Here is a 25,277-nt window from a genome sequence, read left to right on the forward strand (position 1 = left end):
CTTTGGAACTCTCCAGTAGGTATATGCATGCTGTCATGGCCCCCTGAGAATCAAATCATACTAAAGGTGAATCATTAATGATGGAACAAAGTGATCCTATGGGTTTAAGCCTATCATGTGAGCAATTGTGCATGTGATACCTGGTGGAAACAGTGGAGATCTGATTGTGAAAATGATGGAGATTAGTTGAAGGGCAAAAGGTTGTTGAAACATTCATTAGACTACTGTTACCATCTCTCTCCCCATTGATTATCCTTCACTTTCTGAGGACTCATGAAACTGTTAAACTCCTCACATATTCTATTTGAAAACATAGGAAATTCACCAGCCAGTTGCTAAATATTAGTCAAACATGGGTGGAGTTACCTGAAGACAATTTGCGGTGCATAAGTAAGTAAAAGTGCTACCATAGGGCCTGAAGATCATTAAAATACTGTTTGAAGTTAGGGACGTACAGAATATGCCAGGAAGAGGTGGTAAAAGAATTCCAATACAATTTTCAGAAATAACAAAAGTGCACGGAAAATAGTGTTGTTTCCAGTATCAGCTAGTTATTACAATTCTAGTTCCAGTTTTGGAACCATAATCTTTAAAATTACAGTTCTAGTTCTAGTTCTAGAACCATAACCTCTAGAATTACAGTTCTAGTTCCAGTTCTGGAACCATAACCTTTAGAATAACAGTTCTAGTTCCAGTTCTGGAACCATAACCTATAGAATTACAGTTCTAGTTCCAGTCCAGGAACCATGACATTTAGAATTATTCATCAATTTCTAGAACAACACTTAATTAAGTATTACCAAAAACCCATAATGAATTATGGCCGTCACACTCACTTCTAAGTTAGTCTTGCCAGGTTTAATTGTTTCATGTATGTAGCTAATACTCTAGTTATCAGATTTTATTACAGAAACAACTAAATCGGATGGCTGCAAGTTTAAAGCAGCCAGGTCCAGTCATGGATTTTTTCTCCTTTCTCCACCTTTTCAAACATACTTTCTGTATCAACTTTAATAAGGCTGTAGGACCACGTGTCCTACAAACCAATATAGGGTGATACTTAAAGACCTGTAGCTAATTATCAAACACTGAACCAGGCGTAACAATGTGATATTGTAGTATGGTGCGTGGGCGAATCAAAGGCTGCTGCCCAGTGTTACAAATCAGTTGTATACCAATTTACAAATGATTGTAGCATGGCTAAGGACCACCTTTAGGCCACAGAGTCTGGCCACCAATTAGTTCAAAGACTTCAAATGAAACCAAGCACCAGACCAACACAGGAAGTCACAATGCAAGGCTAATAATGTCCAGGACTGACAAGGAGGTAAATCATTCTGGAACGAATAAACACACAACACTGCACTCGTCTGAATGAATGGGAAGCAGTACATCCACTGGGCTCAGCCCGGTAATCTACCACACACTCGTTTGCCAATAAATTAAGCTAACCAAGACTATTATAGTGCTGCACCACTCAACAATGAATATCAGACACTTCAGTTACACCCGTCTAAATGATTCAGAAGCTGTACAATGACTGGAGTGATTGGCATCGATGATGGCATCTCGTGCTGGTGCATAACAAACGCGCTACGAATGAATAAACTAGCTAACAATGAATTACCTAATCATCAAGACAGTAATTAATGAGTAAAATCGTTCCTTGTACAAAGCGCTAAGTGGTAGCCAATATTAGCCTTGCGTTCATGCTCCTTCCGCGTTACAAATGGGTGCCTTTGATCTACGCACGTCCCATACCACAAATCAGTTAGAACACACCCATTCGGTTTGTATCTGATTTGTAAACACTCCACCTTCGGGCCTGCAGCCCTCAGGTGTCGTGTTTACAAATCAGATACAAACCTCATGGGTGTGTTACAACTATTACATATGTGCAGCATTGCATTTGACATTCTCTTCTAATATTATAGGCTAATTTAATCAGTCATTTCAAGCAGTGTTTTAGAACATGCATACGCGGTTGTAATTAGAACTGTGAACTGGACCAAATGTTCATAACCGATTATCGGCTTCCTACAACTGATTGAATAACCAATTAATTGGCTTAACAATTATTTTTATATTTTTCAATGTAATTTTGTACATTAACAGTATTTTCTTAATCAAACGTGCTAAGAAATTAGGGGAAAGAGTGGCTTTGTGGTGCGTAATTCCTAACAAACAACAACAAACAACCTCCTCACTCACTTTAGTGCACTCATTATGTCTGTGATCATGTGATCCTATTGTATAATTGATTGTTGCATGCATAGCCCAATTATCAATCACTCTCTACAATAACCAATTGATTAACCAATTATTGCATAACCAATTCACAACACTTGTAATACAGCTTTTATGAAGTTATATACCACATTGTGTGTTTGTCAGCAGATAAAATTCTGGTCTTGTAAAATCTCATTGGCAAAAACTGTATGGTTATGACCATTCGAGTTCCAGTATTAGTCCCAGTACTTGATAAAATTTCATTATAGTTCTAGTTCCAGTTTTGAGGAGAGCAAAATTATAGTTCTAGCTCCAGTTCCAGTCTTAAGGAAAGCAAGATTATTGTTACAGTTACAGTTCTAGTTCTAAAACTGGAACTGGAATAAAAAGAGCTGAAACTGGTTAGTTCCAGTGCTAAGAACTGGAACAACACTAATGAAAAAGTGGGAAAATTTTATTTTCAATTAGATGTGGTCATTAGATTGGTGTCTTTGTGAGAGAACCCAAACCTCCATAATCAGTGCTACCATACTGAATAGTTGTAATACTGGCATGAGGGCTTTGTCTGAAATGTATGACTGACTGCCTGAGGGAAGAGAGCATACATTTTAGGTAAAGACTGAATATCCCATGTTGCAGCTACTGTGTAGCACTTCCAATCTGTATCAGGCTGATAGCCTGCACAGGGAGATCAATCAGTCAAGCCAAGACAAGCGCAACCACTGGATATAGTATAGGTGCATGCTTATAAATATTTAGATTGTGTATCAGCAGCTAGTACGTACTGGCTATGTCTGGTTACAATGAATGAACAAATCTTAGAGATATCATGGAGAAATTCGGTTATGTGAGTTTAATGTTTTAATCGGTTCTATTGAATTGTTTATAGAATAATTACAGTTTACTAAAGGCTTAGATAAGTAGGCTTGCTTGTAGAGTGATTACTTCATGCAGAGTGGTAACTTCATGATGGGGGCATAGAAAACATGTGGTAAGCTATAGCACTAGTTCTCATCTTAGCCCAACTTGTAGGCTAGCAAGGAATACAAAACGCTCCCTGTCTGAGTGGTTTTTATGACAAAATCCAACTCGTGCATACCAATCAAGTGAGTATTAATCGATTCCCACAATCAATTTCGACCTTAACATCTATATAATTGCTGCCCAGATGTAGCCCGATCTACATACAAAGTTTAGCTAGGGAAGCTCCTTTGATTTGAGGTGTGAAAGTGTAATTGTGACCAGATTTTACAGAACCGAACCAAATCGCACATCAGGCAAAATCAAACTAACACCACCAGTGGATAGCTACACTATCGTACTACAAGTTTTGACCCTCAGCACTACTCAAACTACACGAGGCTGGTTTTAGTAGACGTCTTTTCTGGGTGGTGTGGAGTGCCCAAATGGCGGTTTCAGGCCTTGTGAAGGACCTGGCTTGGCAAGAATCAGCGGTTTACTGGTGGACAGCCTTATAATGTTGGCCAGATGTGTTCTCTGTAGATTTTGCTACATATTGGCCACTAAGGAGCCAGCACAGCCCTGTAATCTCGTGCCTGGACTCCAATCATGGTCTGCCTCCATTTTGAGGCCTATCTTTTGCCCTCCCCGCCACCCCCCAGCCTCCACCCCTTTGTGAGCACTCGTGATACTACTTTGCTCGTCCAACTGTTCAGATTTTCTATCTTATTTGGCGGGAAACTGTACAAGCAGCTACAAGTACTGGAAGTGGCTTGAAAGGTAACAGATTGGTGCATCTTTTGTGTAAATGTCATACGCGTGCTTGCTATCCTTGGAGAGTTATGCTGGCTTCAATTCTTTAACTCCGTTTATCTCGAAACTTCTAATGTGCGATTTGGATCGTTTTTCCAAAATCTAGTCACAATTATACTTGCAGTATAATATAAAATTCACTTGGAGACACTTTCTTATAAACACTGCTAACATAAAAATGGAGTAAAAGAGTAATCATGACTTCATGAGATATTCTAATAGAGCATTCACCTACCAACAAATAATCACAAAAATGTAATGTGACCAGTGATGGGTCTCCCCTCCCTCCCCAAAAAAATCCAGATACTCTAATAGAGCAGTCAGTCAAATACTCTAATAGAACAGTCACCACATGTAACACTATTGAGAATTCTCCATAGTTGTTGAATATGAAAACTAGCATCTACAGCACTATCCCATGCATGGGAACACTTATCCTGCTAAGGAATATTTTGTAAATAAAATGAACATGGTTTTGTGTATGCCATTCTTTAGGCCCAATAATAATCATAGTTGTCACTTATCCCTGTACAACTCTGTAGTCCACTTAGAAAAGCATTTTTTTTATTGTGTATAACTAAACAACTCCATAGGCTACATCAAAATTTTAATCCTGAAACATATGAAATAGCTTTAACTTCTGAGACCCCCTGCTGCATACACCTACTACTCTGCCCCCCCTTGCCAAACCCTGGATACACTCCCTGGTGACTGTTCTATTAGAGTATCTTAATCTTTTAAGCCACAACTTGAGGCTGGATTTAAGCCATGCAGCCTTCCCAAGTCTGTCAAATCATAATTGTTCATTTTTAGATCCATCACCTTACAATTCACCATCCAATCACATTAACACCTGTTAACAGTTATAGTATAGCAGCACAATCAAAAAAATCGTGCACTTTTTCATAAAACTATGAAACTTTCCACATACATAGTACTCCTCAATACATGTATTTTAGATATAGTGCCATGGCTGATTTGACCTTTGGTGACATTTACAGTCATTTTTGTACAGAAGATTGATCCTTATTTTCTATACTTCGTGAGGCAGTAATTAACTTGTTAAAACATGATACCAAACAAAAGATCTTGCTGATAGAAACAACTTGGCTTTTATTTGAAGTCAATAGGTGATTTCATTTTTAAGTTATGAGTATTTTTATTAGCTGCAAAATTTGATGCATAATTATCTGCCCACAGGTAATTCACACCTCGAGGGCAGGTATGGCAAATTATCAAATTTTGCATTTAGTAAAAATGATCACAACTTTGTAATGAAATCACCTATTGATTTCAAATAAAAACCAGGTTGTTTCTTTTATTATTATTATTATCTAATCAAAAACAGCTAAGCTGTAAAAAAAGGTGCGGCCCCCAAAAAGGCCATGGTGAAAAAAGATGTGAAATCCAAGGTGGCGGCCAAGAAATGGCTGTGATGGTAGGTTAATGGTTACATTTTAATAACAACAATTCAGGTGAATTTGGTGCCAAGACCAAGCGGCACAAAATTCACCTGAATTGTCGTTATTAAAATGTAACCATTAACCTACCATCACAGCCATTTCTTGGCCGCCACCTTGGATTTCACATCTTTTTTCACCATGGCCTTTTTGGGGGCCGCACCTTTTTTTACAGCTTAGCTGTTTTTGATTAGATATCACTTCTTTTTGTATTTGTATACTGCAAAGCCGGCCTATGGCTGGCTTTGGGGCTTTTTAAACCCATGTGTTTTTTTCTTTACTACAGGAAGAAGAAAAGAACTTAAAGAAGAATTTTAGTACTTCAATTATTTTTGATTTTATTAGTAATTATACAAATTATATACATATATTTATTACATGCCCATTATTCCCCACAGGATATTTTTTTGTAGCTGATCTCTCTACTGGGTGACTTGAAATGTAGCTGAACTATATACAGGATGGTTTCTTTGTAGCTGAACTCTCTACAAGGTAACCTCTTCTAGCTGGTCTCTCTACAGGGTATTTTGATTCTAGCTGAACTATCTACAGGTGATTTGTTTGCAGCTAAACTCTCTACATGGTGGTGTCTTTGTAGCCGAACTCTCTACATGATGGTTTCTTTGTAGCTGAACTCTCTATAAGGTGACTTCGTCTAGCTGAACTCTCTACAGGGTGATTTTTTTGTAGCTGAACTCTCTGCAGGGTGATTTGTTTGCAGCTGAACTCTCTACATGATGGTTTCTTTGTAGCTGAACTCTCTACAAGGTGACTTCGTCCAGCTGATCATGTATCTCTCTACGGGGTGATTTGTTTCTAGCTGAACTCTCTACAGGTGATTTGTTTGCAGCTAAACTCTCTACATGGTGGTTTCTTTGTAGCTGAACTCCCTACATGATGGTTTCTTTGTAGCTGAACTCTCTACAAGGTAACTTCTTCTCTACAGGGTGATTGGTTGTAGTTGAATTCTCTACAAGGTGGTTTGTATGAGGCTGAACTCTCTACATGGCGGTTTCTTTGTAGCTGAACTCTCTACAGAGTGATTTGTTTGCAGCTGAATTCTCTACATGATGGTTTCTTTGTAACTGAACACTCTACAAGGTGACTTCTTCTAGCTGATCTTTCTACAGGGTGAATTGTTGTAGCTGAACTATCTACAAGGTAACTTCTTCTAGCTGATCTCTATACCGGGTGATTTGTTCGTAGTTGAATTCTGTGCAGGTGGTTTCTTTGTAGCTGAACTCTGTACATGATGGTTTCTTTGTAGCTGAACTCTTTACAAGGTGACTTCTTCTAGCTGAACTCTCTACGGGGTAATTTCTTTGTAGCTGAACTCTCTATATGATGGTTTCTTTGTAACTGAACTCTCTACAAGGTAACTTCTTCTAGCTGATCTTTCTACTGGGTGATTTGTTTGCAGCTGAACTCTCTACATGGTGGTTTCTTTGTTGCTGAACTCTCTACAAGGTGAATTCTTCTACCTGATCTCTCTACAGGGTAATTTGTTTGTAATTGAACTCTGTACAAGTGCGTTTTTGTGGGTGATCTCACTGCAGGTTGATTTGTTTGTAGCTGAACTCACTAAAGGGTGATTTTGCTTGTAGCTAAACTCCTTGCATTGTATCTAGTTTCTAGCTGATCTCTCTACAGGGTGATTTGTTTGTAGCTGATCTCTCTACAAGTTGATTTGTGTGTAGCTGATTTCTCTGCAGGTTGATTAATTTGCAGCCGATCTCTCTACAAGGTAATTTGTTTGTAGCTGAACTGTCTATGTAGCTGAACTGTCTATAAAGTGATTTGTTTGTAGCTGATCTCTCTGCAGGTTGATTTGTTTTAGCTGAACTCCCTACAGGGTGATTTACTTGTAGCTGAACTCCTTACATTGTGTCTAGTTTCTAGCTGATCTCTCTACAGGGTGATTTGTTTGTAGCTGATCTCTCTACAAGTTGATTTGTGTGTAGCTGATCTTTCTACAGGTTGATTTGTTCATAGCCGATCTCTCTACAGGGTAATTTGTTTGTAGCTGAACTCTGTACAAGGTGCTTTTTTGTAGGTGATCTCACTGCAGGTTGATTTGTTTGTAGCTGAACTCACTAAAGGGTGATTTGCTTGTAGCTGAACTCCTTACATTGTGTCTAGTTTCTAGCTGATCTCTCTACAGGGTGATTTGTTTGTAGCTGAACTCTCTATAAGGTGATTTGTTTGCAGCTGAACTCTCTACATGGTGGTTTCTTTGTTGCTGAATTCTGTACAGGGTGTTTTGCTTGTAGCTGAACTCTCTACAGGGTGATTTGTTTCTAGCTTATCTCTCTACAGGTTGATTTTTTTGTAGCTGACCTCTCTTCAGGGTGATTTGTTTGTAGCTGAATTCTCTGCAAAGTGTTTTGTTTGTAGCTGACCTCTCTTCAGGGTGATTTGTTTCTAGCTGATCTCTGTACAGGGTGATTTTTTTGTAGCTGACCTCTCTTCAGGGTGATTTGTTTCTAGCTGATCTCTCTACAGGGTGATTTTTTGTAGCTGACCTCTCTTCAGGGTGATTTGTTTCTAGCTGATTGCTCTGCAGGTTGATTTGCTTGTAGATGAACTCTCTACAGGATAACTTGCTTGTAGCTTCACTCCTTACTTTATGTCTAGTTTGTAGCTGATCTCTCTACAGGGTGATTTGTTTGTAGCTGAACTCCTTACATTGTGTGTAGTTTCTAGCTGATCTCTCTACAGGGTGATTTGTTTGTAGCTGATCTTTATACAAGTTGAATTTGTGTGTAGCTGATCTCTCTGCAGGGTGATTTGTTTATAGCCGATCTCTCTACAAGGTAATTTGTTTGTAGCTGAACTATCTATAAGGTGATTTGTATGTAGCTAATCTCTCTGCTGATTGATTTGTTTTAGCTGAACTCTGATTTGTTTTTAGCTTATCTCTGTACAGGTTGATTTGTGTGTAACTGATCGCTCTACAAGCTGATTTGTTTGTAGCTGATCACTCTGCAGGTTGATTTGTTTCTAGATGATCTCTCTACAGGTTGATTTGTGTGTTGCTGATCGCTCTAAAGGTTGATTTGTTTTTAGCTGAACTCTCTGCAAAATGTTTTGTTTGTATAGTTGATCTCTCTACAAGGTGATTTTTTGTAGCTGACCTCTCTTCAGGGTGATTTGTTTCTAGCTGATATCTCTACAGGGTGATTTTTTTGTAGCTGACCTCTCTTCAGGGTGATTTGTTTCTAGCTGATTGCTCTACAGGTTGGTTTGTTAGTAGCTGAACTCTCTACACGGTGATTTGCTTGTAGCTGAACTCCTTACATTGTGTCTAGTTTCTAGCTGATCTCTCTACAGGGTGATTTGTTTGTAGCTGATCTCTCTACAAGTTGAATTGTGTGTAGCTGATCTCTCTGCAGGTTGATTTGTTTGTAGCCGATCTCTCTACAAGGTAATTTGTTTGTAGCTGAACGTCTAAAAGGTGATTTGTTTGTAGCTGATCTCTCTGCAGGTTGATTTGTTTTAGCTGAACTCTCTACAGGGTGATTTATTTGTAGCTGAACTCCTTACATTGTGTGTAGTTTCTAGCTGATCTCTCTACAGGGCGATTTGTTTGTAGCTGATCTCTCTACAAGTTGATTTGTGTGTAGCTGATCTCTCTGCAGGTTGATTTGTTTGTAGCCGATCTCTCTACAGGTAATCTGTTTGTAGCTGAACTCTCTATAAGGTGATTTGTTTGTAGCTGATCTCTCTGCAGGTTGATTTGTTTTAGCTGAACTCTCTACAGGGTGATCGCTTGTAGCTGAACTCCTTACATTGTGTCTAGTTTCTAGCTGATGTCTCTACAGGGTGATTTTTTGTAGCTGAACTCTCTACAGGTTGATTTGTTTCTAGCTTATCTCTCTACAGGTAGATTTGTGTTGATTTGTTCATTGCTGATCGCTCTAAAGGTTGATTTGTTGCAGCTGAACAGCCTGCAAAGTGTTTTGTTTGTAGCTGATCACTTTAAAGGGTAATTTGTTTGTAGCTGAACTCTCTCCACAGTGACTTGTGTGTAGCTGAATTCTGTGTAACTGAATTCTCTAGAGAGTGACTTAATTGTAGCTGAATTCTCTACACAGTGCATGACTTGTTTATAGCTGAACTTTCTTCAGTGTGACTTGTAATGTTCTGAATCTCTATAGTGATATATTTGCTTAACTCTCCGCATGGTGACTGTCTTCTTGCTGAACTGTCTATAAGATTAACTGTTTGCAGCTGAACTCCCTACAGAATAACTTGTGATGTAATAAAATTCTATAATGGAATAAATAAATTAGCCAAATGCTCTATTAGGGTGACTGTTCTATTAGAGTATCTCGATCTCGAATTTGCTACACGGAGTTGGCTTTCGAATCATAACTCAGTGGTTTGTACTCCGATTCTTCTGTACTACTGCAAGGACTTTCTATGAAGATTATTCCAGCTATACACCGATTTTCAGCTGATTGCTCTAAGCGGTTTGCCTAGTAGGCGTGAAAACTAATACTTTTTTATTCATAAAAATCGATCGCGTAATTGTGACACAGGTTGGGTTTTGTGTCATATCTCCGTGGTCTTTATCTCGATTCCTTTCAAACCACCAAAAGGCACTCCTACGATGGTTACTCCATCTACATAGCAATTTTCAACTCATTCCATGAAGCGGTTTACCCTGTAGGCGTGACAACAAATCGATCTTGTTTTACGCGAATAATCGGTCATAACTCCTGAACCATTCATCGGATTTGTACCAAATTTGATGCTAGGATTCGCCGTTGGACTCCCTTTCTGTGTGCCAAATTTCAAGGCGATCGGAATACGCGTTTGCTTGTTATAGCAATTTTTGCAAGTGTGCGAAAAGACGAAGAAGAAAAAAAAAAAAACGAAGAAAAAAAAACGAAACTTTGGCAGCTCGTATCTCGGAAATGGCTAGAGCGATTTCCTTCAAATTTGGAATGTAGACTCCCTTGGCTGGCGGGCAACTGTGTAGCAAATTTGGTTCCAATCAGATAAGTAATCACCGAGATACAAAGGTGTGAAAATGACGTTTTCGTTCTTCCTGTCAATATACTCACGGGTGTGGCGCGCCGGCTTCTTGGGCCGCACGACACACTACCGTGTGTCTTGATTACCAGGACCGCGTCACATACAATCAAGTACATACACCAACGTTGCAACCTACCCATTGGGCAAGTATAAACAGTGCCATATGAAGCACTCAGAGCAGTGTGTGTGTACCGATACATATGCCTACGTACACAGTCAAGGGAGTTTAACTGGCATCAGAAAACCACAATACTAAAACACAACCTACACAAAAATCAAGCTATATATTGTAGGTGTGACGTGTCTCTCAAGATGACTCAGCAGTGAAGTGAGGCTATGCAGAACAAGGGACATTGTGAAGGCACAATTAACAATTGATCCCAATCAAGCCAATATGGCACAACAGACTCTGTTGTAACTAGAGGCCACAGGTGATGTGCCAGTATCTAGTAATATGCAAGATAACGGTGACATACAAAACAAGCAGTGGCAGTGACATACATTGGTATACAAACAAGCAATGGTGATGACAAACATATTAAGCAAGTGTAACAACATAAACATTAGGAAGACATAACGTACAAGCAAACTAACATGCAACTAACAACACAATGGTGTGCCCCATGCCAATTGCCTGGCAAAGTTATGGAGCACATCCTAACCATAGAACTACAGATATATAACGAAGACACTGTATCGTGTACTCATTAGAGAAAGCACTGTATTTTGAAACGATTCCTGTTGAAGATGTATAGGTTGAAGTTTCCTTTAATGACAATAAAATGGACTTTTCTTTGGGACTATTATAAGACTCAAGGGTATGGTGTGCAAGAAGCTGACACAACACCGTGAAACTACTATGCAAAGTTCTAACATGTACTTGGCTGCTTTTCAACATACAATTTATGATAACCATGTGTTTGTATTGTTGTTTTTACAAAGCAACTCTTATTATTTCACATTTTACTGGAGGTGTACCAATAGAGAAATTTCTGAACCGATCCAATATAAAGCGATATACTGAGTCAGAACACCGATACCGACCCAATATAATAAAGTGTAGCTATACATTTAGATTAGACGAAACTGAGAAACTTTAAATTGCCATAAGATACACTTAGTAAGTAGTTCCAAGTCCTAACAATCACTGCCAATGGTTGATTGCCTGTGGTGGTGTGGCCTCAATTAACAGCCCAGACCATGAGGCACCCACAATTTTATTTTATTTTTATTATTTAGTGTGTGCTCCCACCAAGATAAGTCCAAATCACTCCGTATTATTAATGGCTCGTAGAGATGGCTGGTTGTTTCAAACTGTGTTTCTAGTTTATTCATCCCATGGTTGTTTTTATTATTTTTATAGCTCTCCACTATGATCATTTTTGTGTGGTTATAACAATGAATGTTTGCTATGCTCATATTTCTATGGCTTCTCGTAGCGTAGCACTTCTTTTCAAGGATAAAACTACTGTTTCCCCAGCTTTGTTTGTTGCATAACAGAGAGTATAATGCGGCTTTACCATGGCAAAGACTATTTTGGTATATTATATCAATTTTGGTGGCTATATTGAGACCAACTGATATTGGCAAAGACAAAATCGTTATATTGGCCACTGATACGATGTACCAGTACATCCCTACTCATTGCATGCATATATATACAGTGTGTGGGGACAGTGTGTAAGCTTACACTAGTACACCAATTGGTGTTATACTGTTGCTTACCTGATGCAGCATCTTGTCTGAGGCCGTTTCGCGATAGTCGGGGTGTTTGTCCCCCGAAGATTCTGATTGATGCCCACTGTTGCATGCTAATATTTTGGGTACTGCTGATTGCACGAATCTTTAAAAATTGCGTGACGCATGCGTGTTTGCACACACAAGAATCAAAATGTTTTGTTTTACGGAACAAGTTGCTTAGGTTGGGAATCTTAGTTCCGACATCAGCAACCTGTTCAGTGAAACAAAATGCTTTTAAATCTTGTGTGCGCACATACGCATGCGTCACACAATTTTTAAAGGTACGTGCAATCAGCAGTACCGGGGTTTTCAAGTCCGTTGTCCTATGTATTTTGGCGCATGCGCTTAGCAGTGCAAAAGAAATGGCAGATTCAAATGAGATCAGGTAACTGTGTGTGCCCTATTATGATGGATGATTGTAAATGTGGTGAAACTATTACTCACTGTGTTGTTGTGACTCATCACCAGTGAATGGCCCTTCGGTTAGTAGGTTTTTAGCGCATGAGCAATTATAATAGGACAACAGACTTGAAAACCCTGGTACTTGCGCAGCCTACGCTTCACAACATTAACTGTGTTTAACTTTAATAACTTAAACTTTATTAAATGGTGTTAGTTAAGTGCAGCTGCATGCATGCTACTGGTATTTAGTTGTTTGCTATGACAAATTGTCAATATAACAATGTTTATGTATTGAGAATGCCACTAAGCTAAATTTAAAAGGGGGTTTCTGTTGAAACCCCAGAAACCCATCTAGATCCGCCACTGCTTTCATTTTTTCCCCAGAGAAATAGTCTTACTGTTACTTAATTTGGGCACAAGACAGGCATCATTGATGCTGATGCAATAATGTTAGCTACAATGTAAAGCCAACACTATCAATTTGAAGGGACAGTTAATCTCAATACTAGCAGCCATAGTCCATTTTCTTTCATTATTCCTTTATCCTCTTCGCTCGGGGAAATTTTCTAAACTATTTACATGACCACAACCAATATTGGTGCGGTCTTGGAAATTTGTTCATTGTATATGTACATCATTCTCGGGTGTCTAAGCATAGTAACCTTGTCAGCTTGTTCTAACTAAAACTTAGTAAGTTTAAAGCAACAGCAAGAGAGAATAATTAAAGCCTCTAACAGTAGACTTCATTAATAGCTCTGGCCTATAATTATTTAAACCAGGCATTTGTTCTTTTTTAATGTACTACAAACCTCCCAACCTATAATCAAGACAAACATTTATTCAAATGTAGCTTTTAAACAAGGAAATACAGCAGGTACTCTTCAAGATAAACAAACAGCACAAAACACTTAGAAATTATACAGTGTTTAGAAACACTTACTAAATCCAACTCTATCCTGTAGTGATACAGTAGCTGCACTAGTTCCACCCAACAGAACATCTTTAGAAGTTGATGTTATTGTAATATTCATTTCAAATGATTCAACAGGTTCTAAGATATTATCATCAACAACAGTGAATGATACATCATGTGACAGGTCCCCAGCTGGTATGATAACATCAACATTGCTGTTAGTGGAGCCACTGAAGGTGTAGTCATTCTCAACTGTACACAAGACATTACAGTGATGATCAGATACTACTAGTACTCACTTGTAGCTGATATATCAGTTGATTGAAGTGTTAATGTGATATCAAATGGTGCTGGTTGTGATACAGTTAGGGAGATGGTAGATGATGAACCTTCTCTACCAGAAAATGTTCCACTACCAAAGGTCACAAAATAAACCACTACATGGAGTAACACAAGAATACAGGTATATACAAGCAATACAATGAACAAAAACCAACTTCAAAGATTTACTCTTTTACAGTCAGGATGTGCAAGAGGTTAACAGTACTGTTGTGTTAGGATTGTACTTTTCATTAACAAACATAAAACACTGTTTGCTACTAGATTTTCTTTACCAATGTAGCACTGGAAACTGCTCTATAGACTTTCCCTATTGTGTATGTTAAGGACTTTATGTAGATCTGTACCCAGTTACAAAAATAAGTTGATTCCTACACAACAATAATTATGTTACATGAGAAAGGAAGAATTAAACATTAGCATCATTTACATTTCTTTTCCAGAATCAAGCATGCCATTGCATTGGTTGCACCAGTCCCTCAATAGATGGGTCTCCAATTTTTTGTAAAAAGACAGAGAAAATTTTTGAACAAAAATGTTTTGACCTGAGAGGGATCTCACTGGGTTAATCTCAAAAAACAAAGTCAACAATTCAAATAATTATGTGCAAATGCTAAAGTTGTTTTTCTATGATTTAAAAAAATCAGCTAACTTCCCCTACACTAATACTTACATTCAATGGGTCAAAATGACATTGACAGTGATTAGAAACTTTTATTAGCAAACATGGTAGTCCCAGATGAATACTTTATTTGGCACAAAAATAACTTGATACATGTAGTGGCATGTGAGATGATCTACAGACAGATAAACAGATTTTCTGCTTTATATGATTTAAGCTTTTCATCACTAGACTGATCAACTGACAAAATAATTGTTCATGACATACAGTGTATTAGTAAGTCACCACCATAGAATTGTTGGTCATTATTCTCTACATTACCTTGTTTGGTAACAGTAATTCCCTGAGATGTAGCTCCAGCACAGTTGCTAGCATTACACTGATATGTACCAACATGATCAGTGGTAAAATTTGTGATGTTAAGCAAACTAGTTACCACATAAACTAATCCTATCATGTTAACACTGACTGGATTGATATAGTTATCATCAAGTGGGGGTGTGGTCCAGTTTACAGAGGGTTCTTCTCTTCCACACACCACACAAAAGATGAACACATTACTGACATTGTAGGGAATCTCTACACTGCCTGACTCATCCACACTAACTACATACACTTCATCAGTCACATTGTCTGCTAACAACATATCAATCATTTCTGTAGAGAAGTTCACCTCATCCAGTAGGTCTATTAAGTCCATTGATAAATTCACTCGTGGGAAAAACTCCATTAGTTCCAAAGAAGCATTTATCATTGGTGGAACTAAAGTACACATAACATTCATGGAAAAGTAATCTAATCCAGAACAGCCAAGTTGTAAAAAAAGAGTGCGGCCCTCAAAAAGGCTATGGTGAAAAAAGATGTGAAATCCAAGGTGGCGGCCAAGAAATGGCTGTGATGGTAGGTTAATAGAAAAAATTTTAATAACAACAATTCAGGTGAATTTTGGTGCCGCTTGGTCTTGGCACAAAATTCACCTGAATTGTCGTTATTAAAATTTTTACCATTAACCTACCATCACAGCCATTTCTTGGCTGCCACCTCGAATTTCGCATCTTTTTTCACCATAGCCTTTTTGAGGGCCGTTTTATAGCTTGGTTGTTTTGGATTAGATTTCACTTCTTTTTGTATTTGTATACCCCAAAGCCGGCCTATGGCAGGCTTTGGGGCTTTTTTAACTTATCCTTTTTTCTTTACCACAGGAAGAAGAAAATATGAAGCAGATGTTAAATACTTTAAATATTTCTGATTTTATCAGTAAATATACAAATTACATATATAACATTATATTTATTGCAGAACTCTCGGTACATGGTGGTTTCTTTGTAACTGAACACTCTACAAGGTGACTTCTTCTAGCTGATCTCTCTACAGGGTGATTTATTTGTAGCTGAATTCTGTACAGGTGATTTGCTTGCAGCTGAGCTCTTTACAGAATGGTTTCTTTGTAGCTGAACTCTCTACAAGGTGACTTCTTCTAGCTGATCTTTCTACAGGGCAATTATCTACAGGGCGATTAGTTTGTAGCTGAATTTTCTACAGGACGATTTGTTTGCAGCTGAACTCTCTACATGGTGGTTTCTTTGTAGCTGAACTCTCTACAAGGTGACTTCTTCTAGCTGATCTCTCTACAGGGTGGTCTGTTCGTTGAGCTGAGCTCTCAACAGGGTAATTTATTTGCAGCTGAACTCTCTACATGATGGTTTCTTTGTAGCTGAACTCTCTAGAAGGTGACTTATTCTAGCTGACCTCTCTATAGGGTTACCTGATCTCTCTGCAGGGTGACTTTTATCTTGCTGAACTCTCTACAGGGTGATTTGTTTGTATCAAAACTATCTACAGGGTGATATTTTATACCTGAACTTTCTACAGGGTGATTTATTTGTAGCTAAACTCTCTACAGGGTGATCTGATCTCTCTACAGGGGGTGATTTGTTTGTAACTGATGTCTCTACAGGTAGATTTGCTTGTAAGTGAACTCTCTACAAGGTGATTTGTTTGTAGCTGATTTCTCTACAGGGTAATTTGTTTGTAGCTTAACTCTCTACAAGGTGATTTGTTTGTAGTTGAACTCTCTACAGGGTGATGCGTTTCTAGCTGATCACTCTACAGGGTGATTTTTTTGTTTATTTATTTTATTTTTATTAGTTTAACCAAAAGATGAGGTGAATACAAAAGGCAAATATGCCTATATGAGTACCACCTACAAAAACAATACAAAACCAAACAACTAAGGATACATTACAAAGACAATTACAGTATATTGAAATAAAAGCCTACATTAAAAACATACATAACTTAATCAGAAACAAAAAGAAAATTGTATAACATTCGCCTAAAAGTAGTGCGGCGTGTAGTTGACAGAATGTCAAATGGGATGGAGTTCCACCAAAAAACACTATTCACAAAAAAGGAGTAATGGTAAGAGTTTATGGAGGACTGCTTGCATAGAATAGACAATGAGTGTGATCTGGTAGAGACAGCAGAAGAAAAAGTGAAGTAATCGCTAAACTTTAGAGATATATGATGGTGAAGAATATCATAGATAATTGTCAATGACAGATATTTACGTCGGGTGGAAAGAGATGGCCATGATAGCTCTATACAGCATTCCTCAGATGATTTAGACCATTTATAGGTCCTAGGACAAAATCTGCTGCCACAAATCCAGTGAGAACCACAGTTTTGTACTTGTTCAAGGGCAATGGAGTTTTTATGAGTGTGTGGATTCCACACAGTACTTGCATAATCCAGAATAGGAATCACAAGTGACCTAAAGGCCTTTTGTTTTGAAGAAGCTTTACAGGTGAACATATGGCGGCGTAGGAGATTTAATAGTAGCTTTCTTGGAAACATGTGAAACATAGCTATTCCATGAAAGTTTGGTGTCTACAATAACCCCCAAGTACTTAACAGATCTGGCCCAATGGAGAAGATGGTTATTGATACAATAGAGCGGCTTTGTAGGTGTATGTTTGTTTGAAATGCACAGAAGTTCACACTTGGAAGGATTCAATTGCATCTGCCATTTAGAACACCAATCAGTTATCAGATCTAGGTGTAGCTGAACTCTCTACAGAATAACTCGCAATGCAATAATGGAGTAAATAAATTAGCTGAATGCTCTATTAGGGTGACTGTTCTATTAGAGTATCTCGATCTCACATTAGCTACACGGAGTTGGTTTTCGAATCATAACTCAGTGGTATATAATCCGATTCTTCTGTACTACTGCAAGGACTTTCTATGAAGATTATTCCAGCTATACACCAATTTTCAGCTCATTGCTCTAAGCGGTTTGCCTAGTAGGCGTAAAATCTAATACTTTTTTTGTTCATAAAAATCGATCGCGTAATTGTGACACAGGTTGGGTTTTGTGTCATATCTCCATGGTCTTTATCTCGATTCCTTTCAGACCACCAAAAGGCACTCCTACGATGGTTACTTCATCTACATAGCAATTTTCAACTCATTTCAAGTTTTACATCATCTGTCTCCCATGTATTTAAAAGACTGGTTTGTTTTAACTGAAGCATATAGCTACAGGGCGCGTACTGGAAGAAATAAACATCGGTATGTACTGCAAATCCGTTCATCTATTGGGAAGAGTAGTTTTTACTCTTGTGGAGTACTTATTTGGAATAGCTTGCCTCCCAATTTATGTAGTACTGACCGCTTGTCAAATCTTAAGGCTACCTACAAACAATTGTTAATTAAAGAATTATTGTGTTGTACATATTTATGTTTTGTACATTTTGTTTTGTCTTGTGTAAGTATTTTTGTTGTTGTTGTTGTTGTATAATATTGTGTACTTTGTATAGGGCACTGCTGAAAAGCAGTTCTTAGAACTGATGTAGTCTCCCTTCAAATCATTAAATCATTAAATCAAATCCATGAAGCGGTTTACCCTGTAGGCGTGACAACAAATCGATCTTGTTTTACGTGAATAATCGGTCATAAATCCTGAACCATTCATCGGATTTGCACCAAATTTGATACTAGGATTCGCCTTTGGACTTCTTTTCTTTGTGCCAAATTTCAAGGCGATCGGAGTACGCGTTTGTGTTTTATAGCAATTTTTGCAAGTGTGCAAAAAGATGAAGAAAAAAAATCGAAACTTTGGCAGCTCGTATATCGGAAATGGCTGGAGCGATTCCTTCAAATTTAGACTGTAGACTCCTCTATCTGGCGGGCAACTCTGTAGCAAATTTAGTTCCAATCGGATTAGGGATCACCGAGATACAAAGGTGTGAAAATGACGTTTTCTTTCTTCCTGTCAATATACCCACGGTGTGGCGCGCCGGCTTCTTGGGCCGCACGACACACTATCGTGTGTCTTGATATATAATTGTAATAGTGTCAGTGGATATGTTACAAGATTGAATGTGTCAGAATATTTCTTGTACCACCATTACAAACTATGGCAATATTGTAGTTTTAAAATCTGTTCATAAGTGCAAACATATACTCTGTGATTAGGCTACTTCAGTGCCACACAAATAAATATAACTAGCAAGAGTTTATAATAATAGGTAAAGGAGAGAGTATTTAGCTTCCAATATAGCCTGTACAAAATCATGAGTTAGGCTATTAATGCTTCTTCTGGTGACTTATTAATGTTACTAATCAGATTAAACCTTTATTCTTTGAACAGGCTACTTAACTCAGTGATATCACTGTATGCATTCCAGTTTGACATTCTATGAATACTTGAAAAAAGGTATTAATGAGATGAGCTGCATGCTGTGAACTGAACATGATGTGGAAAATTTAATACCAACAGCAATTGAATGCTTGTACTTTATGATGACATTCATTTAACAACAGTTACAATACACCTCAAATAGAATACAAATAGGCTTGAGTTAAATATACTTAAAATTTTGCCCTAAAAGCTTTCAGGATTATGCTTGCATTATGCTCCTAGATTAGCAACATTGCTTGAAAAATTTAATTAGTGAATGTTCTATTAGAGTAATTCACTACAAAGTGACTGTTCTATTAGAGAGTATCGATCTAAGGAGCCATACATAATGTGCATTTGAGTGCTCTAAACTGGCGTAGCACTTCAGCTTATTATGCTTTTTACTATGCTGGCATATTTGATGCAAGCCTAAACACAAAGGCATGGCTAATGATGTAACAATTTACTATATAAGAAAAGTTTTTGTGTACCGATATGGGTTTTTGGCATGTACCGATGTCCAATATTGATGCCGATAGCCGATCCGATATTTGCATTATAGTTTTAAGCAAACAAGTGTACATTTACCTATATACAGCATGTCCATGTATCCATTGCTATACTCTGCCTGAAGTGGTAGTTTGGGTTTCTATCGTGCAATCCAGACAATTAGGTACCCACAAACATTTTTATGTATACTCCCATGAAGCCTTAAACGGATATTTCTGCATTACTCCACATTCTATAAATGGCTTGTGAGATAGCTGGTACAGCAAGTTTCCTTGATTATCCTGTGACCCTTCTTTTTATTACAAAGGTACTCAACTGCTTCATTTGTAAAGACTGTGATAAGCTTTGCAGCAAAAAACACTAGAATCCTGTGTATCTGTATGGCTTCTCGTAGCGTAGCGCTTGTTGCAGTGAACAATAAGTTACTGGCACTAAAGAGCCACATGGATAATGTAGAAAACCAATACATAATCCGTTTATGTACAAACTATTGCTACTGTATAAATATCGGTAGCGATATCAGTCCTCCTGCTGTTCTGTACCGATACCGATATTGGTAAAAATTACCATATTGGTGGCCGATATTTTAGCCAATCCGATTATCGGTACACCTCTATATCCTACAATAGAGTTGATTTTCAATCCTAGCAATAACAGACCATTATTACTTTATTTACATGTTCCACATACACCCTAAATATGTGGAATGGATTAGCTAAGAAACACAAGTGCACAATATCAATAATAAACCCAGTCATATAGCTTTTTTATGGAATGACACACTTGTCCCTAGTAAGATATGGCATAGTAGACTAATACAGATGGCAACAAAAACATTCTATATGCACTAACTTAGTATATCAACATAACTTGATGCCGTCTCATTCCCCAGCTCATTGACAACATTACAAGAATATAGTCCAATAGTGTCATTGGTAACTGTTATGTTGATGGTGGGACTGTCCCTATTCATAGTCAACTCATCATTCTTGTAAAACCAGCGGATGTTGGGTAAAGGGAAACCATCAATTAGTGTACAATTGATGATAACAAACTGGTCCATGAGGGCTGAATAGTTGCCCCCAATGTTTCCACTAGATGTTGGACATGGAAACTCAGTCACTCCAATATCAATAACTGGACCAGTTTCTGTTAACAAAGAGTTATGATAACCAAAAGTAATGCTATACAATGTCTGGATTGAATACATATGTGACCCAGTCAGTCTTATAGTCTTTCCAATTATTGGCAAGATTTTCAAATCATAGCTAATTAATATGGCCAAAGGTATAGGAACAATTTTCAGAGTTGGGGAGGGGGGGGGGAGCAAAGATAGCATTAACCAGTTAAGATCAACACCCATGCAGACACACAGGGTCCCATTATTACAGCTCCTATATCCAGCTCATACGTGCGTTTATATAAAGGTGTAGTGGAGTGTGTTATCACTAGCCAATATATAGCCCTACACCTATACTACATAGCTATATCTCTTCACTTTCTATCTTGCTAATGGCTGCTATGCTCTTCTACACCTATTGTATGTGCTCGATGCATGCATATATATCATGTGAGAAATCATGGTCACGTGAAGGTTCTCTCTTTATGCTAGCTGTAAGTACAGTACTTCACACTACAAGGATTACAACATTAACATTAATAGTTATTATCTGTAAAGTGAAACACTGTTACCTTTAAGGAACTACAAGCTGGGATGCCTGCTCTAGCAGGTGTTCCCAAACTGAGTGTAGATCACGTGAATACCACACTGCATTCATGTTTGGCCACTTTCATTTTTAGCATCCTTGCATGTTTCTCTTTAGACCACTTGGTTCACCAAAGTCTTCATACTTTCTGGTTTAATCGTCGGTACTGAGTCAGCAACTCCCATACACTCGTGCACTACAGTGAGACTACCCTCTTAGATCTGTTACCTGGAGTTAAATCTTTTCCACATCATATAATGCCATGGATGTGGCACTCTGTCTTTTATTTAAAATTTCCCACTTCACGGGATCCAGGAAATATTTGAACAACAGATATCACATGCAAGCATAACAGAAATAAAATTACAGGCGCTTTTGTGTTTAATACAGTACAATGAATGGCTTGACAGTTGTGGTTGAATGGCTTGACAGTTGTGGTAGATTGGTGATGCCACACCCCAGTGAGTGGTTTTGCATAATGGTTGCATGGCTTCTCGTATGGAGGTATGTATTTCTGTGTGTGCTTTGGTTAATTGTTTCAATCTTAGCTACTTGGACCAAAACGTGTGTGTGTGTGTGTGTGTGTGTGTGTGGGGGGGGGGGGGGGGAGAGGAGGGCTTTTGCAAATAGTGTGGAAGCCATGGCCCCCTGCTCCCCCCTGGCTCAGACACCCTTGAATGTGGCTATATTTTAAGTATAGGTTTATTAAATTATGGGTTGTCAAGCTTTGATATTTTAAAATATTGATTGTATCAGACTGGGTCACATATGGCAAATAAATAATTATGTTTTATGCTCTTGTTAATTTTACTCAGATATTTCATAAATTAGCTTTTTTCTCTTATTAACATATCAAGGTAGATGGTAGTAGTTATGCAGCAGTGGGAGGACAGTCAGGAAGTGCAACAGGCAGTTCTACAGGGTGTGTATATACAGTATTTGCAGTAGTACATCCATAAGTAAGTCACTCAAATTAATCATGTTACAGTTGTAACAATGTTGCATAGTAACCTGTTATATATTTATAGGTATTTGTATATTAGGTCCTTGACACTATTAACACATCTTTGTACATGCACACACAGGCAGATTTGTAAGAGTGTATGCCATGCTGGTTAGATGTTCACTGATAAGATTGTGGTGGCTGCTGCTTATTGTAACAAGCTCACACAGTGAAGTCTGTCTATTCCAGTCATCATAGGGACAAAGTTTTCTGACCTCATTAAGGAGGTGGCTGCATTTAGTAGGTCACTTTGTATACAGTTGGTACATGTGGGGATTTTCATAATGGCCAGTTTAGACAGGTGACCTCTTTATGCAGTGACCTGATTAGACAGGTTTCACTGTACTTACTTGCAATGACAAGATGGGGCACCTTTTATTCAAAATCTTACACAATGCTTTTTTCATCTTGCAACATACTAAAGGATTACTATGTAATTTGCTTATATTATGTGCTATTTTGATTTGAAGCATTTAATACTGGTGAATTGGAGGTGTCTAAGTTACCTACACACATAGAATGTGTCATAATACTCTTGTAGCACTCATCCAGCTGTACATGTATAGTGTATAAGTTAGCTAACAATATAATATCTCACCACATCTTGATAGCTGAGAAAACACTGCAACACTTCCATCACGATTGGTAGCTTGACATATGTAATAGTGCGAGTCTTGTTCAATAGTTGCTCCATTATCAATACCAATGACCAGTAGAGATGCAGTCTCATTTACTGATATGATCACAGAATGACTATCACCAGTAAACACTTCACCATCCACTAGCCACTCTATTGTCACTGGTGTTCTACCACCCACCACAACACAAGTGAAGTTCACTGTTCCCATAAATGTGTTATTGATACAAGTGTCATTATAGCCAATTGTCACCTCTAAACCATCATCAGTTATGATGGGTGGCAATGGTGGAGAAACTGTTGGGGGAGCTATGGCAAAATAATTATATAGAATATATCAACTGGTTTATTATGCATAATATCAAATAGACTAACACATCTACAACTACTGTTACCTCTAATAATAATAATAAATACTAGATGAATTTTCTAAAAGGGAATAGGGATCGCTGAAAAAAGCCATGAAACAAGAAGGGATCGCTGGGGTGGTAATGTAAACCACAAATCCCTATTTTGACTCTGTCTCATAAATTTTAGTTACATGCTCTGTCATTTCGAGATGAGTCAAAATAGGGATTTGCGGTTTACATTACCACCCCAGCGATCCCTTCTTGTTTCATGGATTTTTTCAGCGATCCCTATTCCCCTTTTAAAATTTTCAATTTTTTATTCATTTAGTTTGTGTACTTTTTATTAATCTAGTAATGGATCATTTTATTGATAATTGTTGTATAGAAATTTACATTAGTGGCTGTCAAGTTCAGAGTAAGCTTTGTTGTTACCAGACACACTTGACTGCATTATTAGAGTATTTACCTAACTGCTCTTGGCTGTGAACATTACACACATTCCTAATAATTATTGAGCAGTTGTTGTCTAACATGTCTTACTACATGTGTCAGGACTCTAGTCTCTTAGTCATTGTCATCATGCACACTAGCATCCTCATGAGGTGTTCATGAATACACACCAGATGGTATAAGGCTGAGCTAGCTACCTGTCACAAGACATGGAACTCTGACAAGCATATAGTCTCAGGACTCGTAGTCATTGTCGTCACATTAGCATCCTCAAGCAGTGCAGCTGAGCTCAAGAATACACACCAGATGGTATGATACTGAGCTAGCTACCTGTCACAAGACATGCATGGACTTTGACAAGCATATAATTATAAGTTAAAATAATCAGTGGTTGTGCATTTATTGTTTCAGCCAAGACCGTACACAGTAAGAATCACATAGTTTTTCCAGGGGTGCATGGACCACAATATTGTAAATATTATTATGATTGGCTCACTGGTATTATAAATGATATCTCAGAAAAGAGTAGAGTTTGTTGTTCATGTTAGTATTGTATCAATTACATGGGTATATACCATGATGAAATCTATGCTGTCATTGCTGTGGACATGTATGAATGCTAATGGCTTCCCACAAACAATATGTGGCATCCACAAATAAATTATTACACACACCACCATATACAGCTAGTTTGTATACTGTAGAGTTGCTATTCTTGGATACACACAACAACAAAGTCAAATACTGTGTAGCTGCAATGTCAACCACGGGTTATCAACAGCATGAAGTCATGTTGTTTACACCGGCAATGTGGTCAGACAATTATGACTCTCACAAATTTTAATTAACAAGACTAACTGACTCCCCAACTTTAGGCTTTGCGTGGAAAGGAAATGGTTTATAGAAACCATATTCATAACAATGAATAATCTCTGGTATCAACACTATCACTTCATTACATCTTCATGAGAGAGTGCTTGTATGGTTGTTCGTAGGTGACCGTGCGCTTACAGGAAGTAGTATACTCACCATGCAGAGACGCTATGGGCGATCTGATAAGTGTAAGAAGTGTTGCTACAGCCTTGAGTACTTGACTAAGGCTAACAAAGTCCAAAAGGAGCTCACACTGACAACGGAATCCTGTAACTTTATTGTTATATGGATATACAGCTTCTTTAGTATACGGCCGGAACTGCATGCTGCCAACAGTGTAATGGCGAAGAGAACTTAGAAAATTTTTGAGGTCTAGGGTGGTTAGCGATCTGTGGAATATGGGCTTATTAATAGGTCTTGGACACGTGAAAGGACTCAGTAAGCATGGCTATATAGTTTTTAGCTCGAAAAAGTTGATAACTTTTGCTGTATATGAGTGAAACAAAAGAAGAATAACAATGAAGATGAACAAAACGGCAAATTTCA

The 25,277-nt window shown here is 38.0% G+C and overlaps 1 protein-coding gene across 2 annotated transcripts in view; it reads right to left on the reverse strand.

The window, feature by feature from the left end:
* Positions 1 to 25,277, reverse strand: part of LOC136246073 (uncharacterized) — a 48,257-nt gene that overhangs the window by 7,387 nt on the left and 15,593 nt on the right. For both annotated transcript variants that reach the window (XM_066037523.1, XM_066037522.1), the window contains exons 5-9: positions 23,020 to 23,367; positions 20,565 to 20,861; positions 14,840 to 15,280; positions 13,857 to 13,994; positions 13,585 to 13,809 (exon numbers count right to left, since the gene is read on the reverse strand). In XM_066037523.1, the coding sequence (XP_065893595.1) occupies positions 13,585 to 13,809; positions 13,857 to 13,994; positions 14,840 to 15,280; positions 20,565 to 20,861; positions 23,020 to 23,367 (1,449 nt within the window). The remainder of the gene's footprint in view (positions 1 to 13,584; positions 13,810 to 13,856; positions 13,995 to 14,839; positions 15,281 to 20,564; positions 20,862 to 23,019; positions 23,368 to 25,277) is intronic.

The sequence above is a fragment of the Dysidea avara genome, chromosome 15, assembly GCF_963678975.1.
Source record: "Dysidea avara chromosome 15, odDysAvar1.4, whole genome shotgun sequence".
Taxonomy (NCBI): Eukaryota; Metazoa; Porifera; class Demospongiae; order Dictyoceratida; family Dysideidae; genus Dysidea; species Dysidea avara.